This window comes from Papaver somniferum, unplaced genomic scaffold, assembly GCF_003573695.1.
Source record: "Papaver somniferum cultivar HN1 unplaced genomic scaffold, ASM357369v1 unplaced-scaffold_81, whole genome shotgun sequence".
Taxonomy (NCBI): Eukaryota; Viridiplantae; Streptophyta; class Magnoliopsida; order Ranunculales; family Papaveraceae; genus Papaver; species Papaver somniferum.
The window spans coordinates 9,241,389-9,252,950 of NW_020651082.1; the positions used below are offsets into that span (position 1 = coordinate 9,241,389).

Genomic DNA, 11,562 nt, shown 5'->3' on the forward strand with positions numbered 1-11,562 from the left:
ATTATTTTAATCATAATTGTGTCTATTCCGATGAGGATTTTCAGCGACGATTCCGCATGGGCCGCAACTTGACGCAAAATATTATTGCCGAGCTTTGTCAGGTACGACCTTTATTTGATTATCAGTATGATGCACGACATGTACGAGGCTTTAGTCCCGAACAAAAGGTCAATGCGGCCCTCCGTATACAATGTTACGGGGTACCAGCGGATTCCACATATGATTACATCTGTATTGGGAAAACAACCGCCTTTAGGTATCTCAAATTGTTTTGCAAAACAATAGTCGAGCATTTTGGTCCAACCTTTTTAAGAAAGCCTACTCAGGAAGATGTTCAAAGAATAACTGAAGAAAACACCGCCGAGGGGTTTTCCAAGAATTCTAGGTAGTTTTGACTGCATGCACTGGATATGAAGTACTTTAACACTCAACAGATGAAATGCATAAAGGATGTTGAACGCGCTTTTGGCATACTGAAAAGAAATTTTGCCATCATAGCTGGGCCGGCACGCTTTTTTGATCTTCAAGAATTTAACAAAATTATGCTGACTTGTATCATTCTGCATAAGATGGTTATTGAAGAAACCAGGCGTGACACAACCTGGACGAGTTTTCCAGATGAAGATTTGGTGCCGAATCTTGTGGGGAGCATGGGCGTCCGGCAAGAGAATATAGACTTGCCACTGACTGACTCCAAAATCGGGGAATCTATGGACAACTAAGACAAGATCTAACTAAGCACATTTGGGCTTTCAAAGGAGCAAGAGACGGTGCGCGGGGGCGAGACAGAGGCAGATATATGTTATTTTCAATTTAGTATTGTTGTTTATTTTAATTAATATGTTTTTTAATTTAAAGTTGTTTGTTTAAACGAGTACAATTAAATTAAAATTGAGGCAATTATATTAAAAGTAACTTTAAACCAACGAGTACATCTTCGTCTTCTTCCACATTCACATACTGGCCAGTTTGTTGAGGGGCTTGATGTAGTTCGGCAGCGACTTGTTGTTGTTCGTCCGCGAATTGTTGTTGTTCGGCCGCACCCATTTCCTTAGTCCATGCAGCAAGTTGTAGTTCATTCATTATTGAAGTGTTCATGGAAAGTAACTTGCTTAGCTTACATCCATGTAGTATTTTTCTCGCGAAAGACGACTTTTTCGTTGATTATTTAAAGCACTGCCATGGTCCCTGACTCTATCTGCATCTTGAATTCCTTGTGATCAGCATAGTTGAACTCGCTTGAACCCCCTTCTAATGCTCGTTGGGTTGCGTCTCTCGCTGCTTTTGCAGCTTTCTGACCACCTCCTCTTATCTCTTGGCGTTGGTGTTAACGTCTAGATTAGTGTTGTGTTGTTCCTGACTACTTGGAGTTCCATCAGGTGGGAAGCAGGCCCTCCATTCCGAAAATCCTGCGAGATTGGACCATGTGGTGATCTTGCAGGCACTTGATTACCTTCCAGCAAGTATAGATTAAACTTGTTAAGCACCCTCAAAATGGTGAAACAAGTTTCAGGTTGGAAGCTCAATTTGTGGGGATCTTTGTCACTCTTCCCGACATCTTCGTTCCACATCCAGTTCGCCTTCACCACTTTTTCTGTTGTGCCACATTTGAGATGAGATTTTTTTTTGGTAGATTGAGTTGATATGAATAATTTTGTTTGAAAAAAATAAAAATAAATTAGAGATGGTATGAAATTGTGTAATTTTGAGGTAGTGATGAAGAAGGTGTGAGTTTTAAGTCTGGAGGTGAACTGAATTTATATGGAAACAAAAAGGAGCAACAACCGTTGGATGGAAGGAGCCGTTGGCGCTTTTATGAAAAACGCGGCGCGTTTACGAAAAACACTGGCGTTTCAACTAACAATGGCGCCAGCGTTGGTCTCTAGCTCGCCCGCACTTTCATCATGCGCGCTACATGTTCCATCTATATCCATTTTTCATGTTTGTTGAGTCCATAGTGGGATCAGATTTCATAGGAACTGCTCTTAATCCCTGTCATTTCCAAAAAAAAAAGAAAAAAAAAATTTTGCACGAATATTACCCACCTTTGAGAAAAAGGAAAAAGAATCTCAAAATAACAAAAACCTATGATGATTGCCAACAAAATAAAATAAAATAAAATAAATACATAAATAAATAATTAATGATGTAACAGGAATTTCCAATGTTTGGAAACTTTCCCTATCTACGTGCATCCATGAATTGGTCACGTTCTGTTTTTCTTAGTCTCCGGAGATTAACAAAAAAGAGAGTGGCTGCTATGTGCTCGGGAAGATATTATAATCAAAAAAACAAATCTAATCATTGATTTTGATTCTTCTGACAAGATAATAACAAGGGATTATCTAATACGATGATTTATAAAAAGGGATATCAGTTTTATTAAGTGCTGATACCGTTTTATATAGGACAAAAAAATCTCACCGATCCTGACCGTTAGATCGATGAAATGGTATCAGCACTTAGTAGGACTGGTATCCCCTATATAAATCGTGTGATATTGAACCAAATCATCACTCTCCATAACCCATCCATATCATGTAGGTCATCCCAGGCCTTAACTACCGACCCTTTTGATCCCTATTGCCACAGTAATCACCTGAATAGCCCCTACAGTATCTACTCGGTAATCACCCCTTTAGTCCTCGTTTGTTTCCCGGATGCCAAATTGTTTTTGGCTTGATATAATATATTCTGTGCTTTTTGTTTCAAGAATCTTTTTCCTTGGAGATTATTGTGCTACCATGCACTCGAGTACACCATGAGTTGGAACTTAGGGCACTAAGGCTAACATGACAGCAAGCATTTAACATGACAACAAAACACTATTGGCAGTTACCATTCCCTTTATTAGTCGCACATCTTATTCTTGTGCATACTGACCCATCCATGACAAATAAAGACTGGTACCAAAATAACTGAAAATTCGAATGATGTTGGAGTACATTAACAGTTCATAATGGTCAAGTGTCTTAAAAAATTTACTTAACAAAGCGCTAGTGTTACACCAAAACTGCATAATAGCATCACTATTGACAGATTACAGGAAAATATCAAAACAGATTCGACGTTAGCGAATGCTTTGGCTGCTGCTCATAGGTCCCAAAACTAGCACCAGTTCATTCAGAGGGGACCACACTCTTTGACTTCAATTACAGTCTCCTTCGTTCAAGAATATCGGCTAAGGAATCAACATATTTTATCATGCATACCATTTTAACAGGTTCTTCCATTTACGACTGAGAAAGATCAGGGTACTGAGACGAAACCTTGTTTAGAAACGTCGGAGATCTTTAGGTGGTTTGTAGTTGAGTGGATGAGTTTCCGGAGTGGCATTTTCGTCTTGTTTCCACATCTTAATCGTCTTATCAGCTTCACATGAAACTAGTCTTGAACCAGTTATGTCATAAGAGAGGGCGTATATTCCAGCTTCACTATCCAATGAGCCTGAGAGTAAACAAAAAAATAATTCAAGATGAGTTTTCTGATAAAAATAACTTTCCTAATGACCAAGACGACAAAATATGCATACCAGGCTGCACAATCGTTTGGGATTGCTGAAAGTTATGTCCACTCTTCCAGTCCCAGAACCACATGCTTCCATTGTCACCTACAAGAGATCAAACAGGTTAGGCGCTAAAAGAACAGTTTGTTTGGTTTTTTTATCTTATTTATATAGGTACAACTATACAAATGCCCAGTGCGTCTGACAGGCGGGGCGACGCCATTCTACTTTAGGGAAATTAAAATCAGTGATTCACTCATGAGGCTAAGATCAGAAAACTATGAAAGACTTATAATTAGAGTTATTCAGTTACAAAGTCCAGTACAACTCATCCTACACCCTTCCAGATGTAGTTGATTATTAAAAGTTTAAAACCATATGCATCAGGTAAGCAAGGTAAAACAAATACCTCCGGTAGCCATTACGCCATCCTCATTAACAGCCATCGCATTTATGATAGTTTTCTGTTGGGAACTGCAAAAAAGAAATTTCCGAGGTGTAAGCATGGCAGGAGACAACTCTGGTGACTTGAAATTCAACTAATATAAATGTGTCAATCTTTTAACTAGAGGAGAAGTACAAAAGCGAATGATAACAGATACCGAAGATGGGATAGTGATCATATCACCATGGCCAAAGAGATTGGTATCCCATTTCAACTTGGGAAAACACATTAAATAGTTATGAGACAATTAGAAAAACGGTTATTCGGGAGGAGAACAATGATGAATTGGGTACTCACAGCATATTATGGTAAAACTCTCCTTTAGGAAGGCCAAACTTCTTTATATTGTCAGCAGATGCAGATGCAAAACTATGCCTGAAAGTAAAGATATAATGTCAGTGACTTCAACTAGCTTCTAAAAAAACAACAAAAATAATGAACCGGAAATACAAGTTTTTAGTGAAAATATGCTATCGAGACAATTATCGGCTACAAGAGTCATAACATTAAGACTGTCATGAATATACATACTGTGTGGGATGAAGTGCCATTGCTCTAACAGATTTCTTGTGGTGAGTGAGTGTAACCATCGTTTTCCCTACAAGGAGCAACATGAATTATAAGGAATACAATTCTTACTCAAAATAGAATTCAATGCATAAGTAAGCCAATAACTACCATATCGAAGGTCCCAGAACTTGATGGTCGTGTCGTGAGAGCCAGTGACAACTTGAGGATCCTGAAAAAAAAAATTAACGTAGTTATAAGGATGACCTCCAAACCATGTGTGTCAAACTAAAATCAATCCATCTTGAATTTCTAGACCCATATTCCAGCCTCCAAACCATGGGTTCTCTCTGCAAATGTGTTAATCACATTGACCAGCCTTAAAATTTCACAACTTCCTAAAATTTAAATTCCTTCTTAACCAAGCTCCAACGCTCGGATGATTTTCATCCTGACAACTTATTTTTTGGCCAAATTGTAACAAAAACATAAAAAATTATGGTCAAGTACAAGCTCAGTTCTTACCGTGGGTCGAGTAAAAACTGAACAAACTGTATTGTCATGTCCAGAGAGAGCGAAGGCCTGCATCTTTGTACGTATATCCCACACCTGTGAGGCCGAAGAGAAAGAAAATAAATAAGTTTCTGCGCGAGAAATAAGACTTTTCTTGCATATAACTAACCAGCTTGTGACCTAAAATTAAGACCTTCATCTTTCAACTGAACAGTTCTATAGAAGTAAAATTAAGGGACCGAAGAACTTGATAAGAAATCATATTGAAAGGATCGATTTATATTTCATACCCGACAGACAGAGTCACGTCCTCCAGTAAGTAAAACATCAATGGTGGGATGAAGAGCTAAGCAGTAAACACCACTCAGATGCCCATGGTATGACCGAATGACCTGACCAAAGATGAATCCAAATCATTAAGTTAGTCAAGCAACATGAAGCAATATAGGTAGTTTCCAGATACCATAAAAATGCATTAGCAGACCTTGTTCTGTTCGAGGTCCCAACATTTAACTTGTTTATCATCACCAGCAGAAAACATGTACGTGTGTTGTGTGCTCACAGCAAGGCCTAATAACAAAAAATAGATATGTTAAGCATTGCGCTGAATAAGAACAGACTGTGCACCCAACATACAACATGCTCGTGTAATTATGACAAAAGAACTAACCCCTGACTTGCTCGATATGTCCTGTTAACGTGAGCTTTAGCCTTCCAGTTCCTACGTCCCATATCTAGTTAAAAAGAAATAATCAAAAAACAAGGATCGGAGAACACGACACAGGAGTATGTTTTCTACTGCAACGAGTAAGTTAAGAAATATATATTGAAAGGTGGCTTAACCCTTAAAGTAACTAAAGAAAGATTGGATATTATTCCAGAAGCATACAATAAACTATTCTGAAGCACCAGCCACATAAATCTAGCATTTAGGAAGATAGATGTGTTCAAAAAACCTTTATTGTACGATCTGCAGAGCCGGTACAAAACCACGAATTGCTAGGGTCAAATGCAATAGATCTCACCCACCCCAAATGGCCACTTATGACCTACAAAAAGTAAACCAAATGATATTAGTTAGCTACAGTTCCATTACAGAAATACTGCAGATTGAAGTTCAACGGAAGCTTCGGAGAAAATTGAAAATTATGGTACTTTCACTAATTTGCAATTAGCAAGGCATAATAACTCATACTTAGTTTATGACTGTGTGTGTGTGTTGGTTAATACAAAATTAACGTGTTGCATTTTAAGACAAGTAAACATAAAAGTTGCCAGGCTTACTCTATAATTCCTCCATGGAGCATGCCATTCTGGGCGGGGCCATTTGCTAGGGATCCTTTCCATGAGGGCAGAAGTTGATTGATTCCTAGTCAAAACATAATAATAAAAACCCAGCGGTTAAATATATAAGCAAAAAGCTCTGCAAGCAAGACGAGTGCCAAGAGGCGTCTAATGAAGCATGCAAAGTCATAAAATAAGCACCTTTCTGATGAGCCTGGAGCAGCCATGAGTGCTCCTGATGTGCTTCTAAACGGAATGCCTGTTTGGTTTCTGCATAACGTAAAACCTATAAGCATTTCCACGAAAGAAGATATATCTTTACAAATAATTTAGTGTACCCATAAGCATCTGTAAGTCAAACTAGACCCACAAAGTAAAGGAACAACCAGATGCAAAATAAACTGAAAGAACTAAGATTGCTCAATAGGAATCTTGAAGGTAACGTCAAGTGACACTACCTTAGCTGTTGAATCTCTCTTCTTCGTATTCCTCTGAATTTTTCTGCTAGCATAATCCTCTATGCATATCAACTAGCACATTCTGATAAAGTAGAGATTCTCCCCACATTGGAAATTCTAAGGAAAGTTCTATATGGCTAATGTTTTTGTCTCCATCAGATATTGTTAATGTTAAGTAAAGTAAGACTCCAGCTTTAGTATCCTAAACAGCTCTACTATTCTACCCTTAAGATTAGTATCCTAAACATCTTTTATGTTCTTCTTTAAAAATAGAATCCCAAATCTAAGACGACCTAAGAGAGCAATTCTCTTATAAGCAGACCTAAGCATTGGTTATGTTAAGCAGAAGCATACCAGTCATGGATCATTAAATCTTCAAAAAATTAAGCGAACAAGATACGAAAGAATAAACATACGGTCCTCTGGGTTGTATAGGAGGAGGCACAACTAACGCGTTTTGAGCCCCGCTTTGCACATCAGCAGAACCTTCAGGACCTGTATTACAGAATGACATGTAAGTAAGGAAACACGGACTACAAAAAGCCAAGAACTATAATGCTGACGCCTAGCTCCTGGAAATCTCCCATCCTAACAACCCAGTACTAAACTACCAAACCAATTTTAGCAATACAACGACGGAGATAAACAACAACGGCAATATACCTGGAAGAGCCAATACTTCAGAAGTTTTATTATCTTGCATCGCTGAAATAACTTTCTGACCAGACTGATTCAAGTTCTTCACCACCACTCCATACTCGGCATGCATCTTGAAAATTCAATCAAGGCAATTCATAAGTCCAATTACTTGCAATAAATAAAATCAATCAACTGCGAAATCATCAGGTAACCAATTACATTCTCAACAAATATGATGAACGTTTCATCCACTTACAGTCTAATTAATGAATTAAGGCAAGGGGGATAGAAACAAAATAACACAATGTGCGAACAAAATTAGGTCAAAAAACAAGAAAAGTACTGACCTTGTAACTAATCCGTATCTTCTTACTGATAACCACCACCGCCAAGAAGACGAAACCCAATGAAATCAACAAGGAAACAAGAATTCAGTACTAGGGTTTTGATTTTTGAGAATAACAAATTAAGGGTTTATAAATTCAGTAAGACTGAAAGAAGAAGAGGATGAAGAAGCAAGTAAGAAGAAAGGGTTTGTGAAAAGATATTACCTTTCTGCATCAGGAGGAGCATAGTGACCATGAGCAGGAGAGAAAAGATCAAGCGCTCTTTTTAGGGATTTGAAACTTAGTTTCTTCAGAGATTGTGGTTCAACTGGTTGTTCCATCTCTACTGCCACTCCTGGCATACCTTAACTCACTATCTCTAGTGGAGACGAAGAACAACAACACGGAGATGTGAAGAAAGGGGTTTTGGTTTTCTCTCTGTAGTGTGGATTTACAGAGAGACACTGAAGAAGAAGAAGACTGGAGGAGGGAGGGGATTCGGAAATTTCTCTACTTGTTCCTTTTTTCTATTTGTTGGAAAGCGAGACGAGACGATACTGACCGTCTGATCCTAAGATGATGGCGGTGCAGAAGAGGTCAAACGTTACTCTTTGCAACTAGAAATAGTCTAGTTGGCTGCGGAGTTACGTGCCTGGTCCGTTGGGTTGGGTCAAGCAACCAAGTAGTTGAGGTAAACTCTCTATACAGAAGAGATATTGTTTTCAACCCTTTATTTTTTAATAGGAAAGAACCCTCGTTTGGGGCATACATGAAAATTTTGGGGCATACAGATTTATTATGCCATCCAATGAAAGATGATAAGGAGTGTTCCAGTGATGCTTAAATAACTATAATATCCTTATATAGTTTAAATTACATTATTACCCTTCCACTAAATTAATTTCTAATCCTAAAATCTTCCCACTAATTAGTTTAAAAATCAAAACCCTTTCTCTCTCCCTTTTCTTCTCCAAAAACAACTACCAAATTCTCAAAATTTTATTTTTCAATTAAGCTCTCGATTAAATCCATATATGGCACCTCGTTATAAGCGACGTGTTAGAGGTAAGACGCTGAATCCTGGTGTTGCTTCTGTAGCATCTCACAATCTAGGGTTTTTGGAAAAGATGGAGATGAAGAGGATAGTGGATTAATTGGTGTTGGAGAGCGAGAAATAGACCTCGATTCCATAAAATTGCACATAGAAAGGTATTTTCCACAAACTCATTGCTTGTTTTTCTTATTTCATTGATTTCATGACATGTAATCGATGATTCCTTGTGATTTTGGTAGTTACAGAGCAGTGTTCGACTGATATTCATCAGCTTAACTTTTTTTTTTATTTTTCTACAGACGGAGAACAGTTCGGCTGAAGAACATGTTGTGTTCTGAATATCGAATCAGCCGAACCTACTGTGTTCGGCTTATAAATAATTTTTATGATAATCAGCCGAACTTGAACAATCTATCTTACACTGTTCGGCACATTGTTCGGCTCATTTTGATAAATATCGAATGTGCTGAACTTTACTCTGTGTATGGATAATAGCTTCCTATAAACTTGTCCATTTATAGGTGACTTATCACATTGTTTAGTAGAGTCATATTTATTTATTTTGGGAAACTAATTAAGGTGTATCATTTGTTTTAGTACCCATCCGGGAAAATTCAAAGAAAAACTTAAAAGGTAAACAATGGAAGTGACTCCTTCTAATTCAAAAACTCCCAAACCTCGAGGTGGTGGCACCAAAAACTTGCATGCATGGAAAAGGCGAAACAACACAGGTGGATGTTTGCCTATAGGACAAGAGGATGATAATGATGAAAATAAGGGTGTAGTATGAGGTGATGATGAAAATGGTGGTGGAGGGGATGATGAATATGGTGGTGATCGCGTACCTCTAACTTGATTTTTATTCTCAAAATTGATGCATGTCGTTTTAGACCTTTCGATGTATTTTTTATGATCTGGAATATAATATGAATGATAAAATGTGGTGTAAAGAGATGATAAAGATTGAAAGATCTCTTCTTAAGGATTTTCTTATATAGAGCTCTCAAAGTTAGGCTTTAGAATCCTTCCGAAACCGTTTCTCTTTGAGATAAAAGTCAATTTTGCGTCCAAACATGCCCCATAACAGTGTCAGGTTCGGCTAATACCTTGCCAACCTTTCCCGGCCGAACCTAATAAATGAAATTTACCCCAGGTGGTTGTCAGGTTCTGCTGACTCGATTAGATTACTTTTAAGACGAGCTTATCTCTGTAAACACTTCGAAAATATTGATTTGTAGGCTCCAAGTTCGGCTAACTCGTGATGATGAGTTATCAGCCGAACTTATCTCTGTACACTCAAGATTTTAGGTTTTATTTTGGCCATAACTTTTTCGTCCGATATCGGAATCGCCTCATTCTTTTTGCATTGTTTTCGTCTTTTCATTCTCTTGAAGATGACAATAATATCTCATTGATTTGAATGAGTTCAATTTATACATTGATGTTCTCCATTAGTAGACTTCACTATCGTTTGGGGTTAGGTTCGGCTCATTCGCAATACAATTTGAAATCCGATCTTTGAAGTTCGGCTCATTAGCACATCCTCTTTAAGCCGAACCATGGAATTTATTTGGTGCGAAAATAATTCTATGACAGTTCGGCTTATAAAGAATTCAATCATACAAACCGAACTGTTCTTATTTATCAAGGTTCGGCATACAAATTATCTGCCGAACCTAACTCTGGTGCGCCAAACTACATAGAAAAATCAAAACTTTTGGTGAATTCAAGCTACAAAGCGGACATTAAACAACGTCTACAACCATACCTATGTATTATTAGCATTGGGTTCCCCATCCATGTACTCATCTTCGGGATTTGGCTCCAAAAAATCATCATCTTGAGCTTGAGAAAAAAGTTGAGTTTGAGATTGAGTTTGGTAAAATCATTTTCATAATCCAACAAATAAGCCATCTACGGATCTCCATAGTAATTGATATGTACTTTCTTAGCTTTGCGTGATGAAGATTCACCTTCCTCACTCGAATTTGGATCACACATCTATCAACAGTCACAAAGATCTCAAAGAAAAAAAAAGTTTTTTTCTTTACTCCTCTTCTTCTTCTTCTTCTAAAATAAGTCACTCACTCTCTTAAAAAAGAAAATTATTATCCTAAATTAACACTAAACTAACTACAATCATTAACAACTAATTAATCAAATTAACACTAATCAGTCAAGGGTATTTTCGCATTTATGAAAATAGGTTGGATAAGGGATATCCTAGAAACAGTATTTCCAACCCTGTTTTTGTCTTATTCTATATGTCCCAAAATTATCTTGTATGCCCCAAATGAGGGTTCATAGGAAATAAGATACATTAAGAAACTTAAACCGGACTTCATAAGAGGAGTATTTCATGAGATCTCCAAACTCGTGAGCGGAGACTCGATCCGCTGACCTCTTACTTCTTATTTGGGAGTTAGGTTTCTGGCCAACTGGGATAACGTTATTTTCAACCCCTAACTTGGCGCGAACTGTTTATTTTTTTTAATTCAGTTGATCAGACTCGGTATCTGACTCAAATCTAATCCCAGACTTGGACCCATCTGAATCCGGTAATAAAATATTCGTAAATGCCCCGACTCACATGTTGTTGAGTCAGATCTGACTCTGAAAAAACAAACATATTGGTTCGTGATTTTAGCCAGATTTAGATGACTCAAACCCAGAGAAGAAAAGAAAAAAAAGACAGTGGTGTTACTTGTTAAATCTTTTCTTCCAAACCATGAAGGCCAATGGAAACCAAAATTAATAGTGACCAGGAAAGTTGTAAGATCAAAAGGGGAACATGGCCGAAGACAAATGGATGAGAATCAAAAACCAGGGAC

The 11,562-nt window shown here is 37.7% G+C and overlaps 1 protein-coding gene across 1 annotated transcript; it reads right to left on the reverse strand.

The window, feature by feature from the left end:
- Positions 1–2,890: 2,890 nt before the first annotated feature.
- Positions 2,891–8,184, reverse strand: LOC113345502 (protein pleiotropic regulatory locus 1-like). The gene is made up of 17 exons (XM_026589270.1): positions 7,903–8,184; positions 7,699–7,723; positions 7,376–7,481; positions 7,129–7,207; positions 6,456–6,524; positions 6,255–6,339; positions 5,927–6,019; positions 5,641–5,704; positions 5,455–5,540; positions 5,261–5,362; positions 4,983–5,066; positions 4,629–4,689; positions 4,482–4,548; positions 4,248–4,325; positions 3,915–3,979; positions 3,533–3,610; positions 2,891–3,447 (listed from the first exon to the last, which is right to left on the reverse strand). The coding sequence occupies exons 1-17, from the start codon at positions 8,037–8,039 to the stop codon at positions 3,275–3,277; spliced, it is 1,452 nt and encodes a 483-aa protein (XP_026445055.1). The 5' UTR covers positions 8,040–8,184; the 3' UTR covers positions 2,891–3,274.
- Positions 8,185–11,562: the final 3,378 nt, after the last annotated feature.

Coding starts and splice junctions, on each gene's coding strand:
- LOC113345502 (XM_026589270.1), bottom strand. CDS start 8,039: ATGCCAGGAGTGGCAGTAGAGATGGAACAACCAGTTGAACCACAATCT. Junction 6,525..7,128: donor CCTATACAACCCAGAGGACC/GTATGTTTATTC, acceptor TACGTTATGCAG/AAACCAAACAGGCATTCCGT. Junction 3,980..4,247: donor GAGTTTTACCATAATATGCT/GTGAGTACCCAA, acceptor TCTTTTTTGCAG/TTCCCAACAGAAAACTATCA.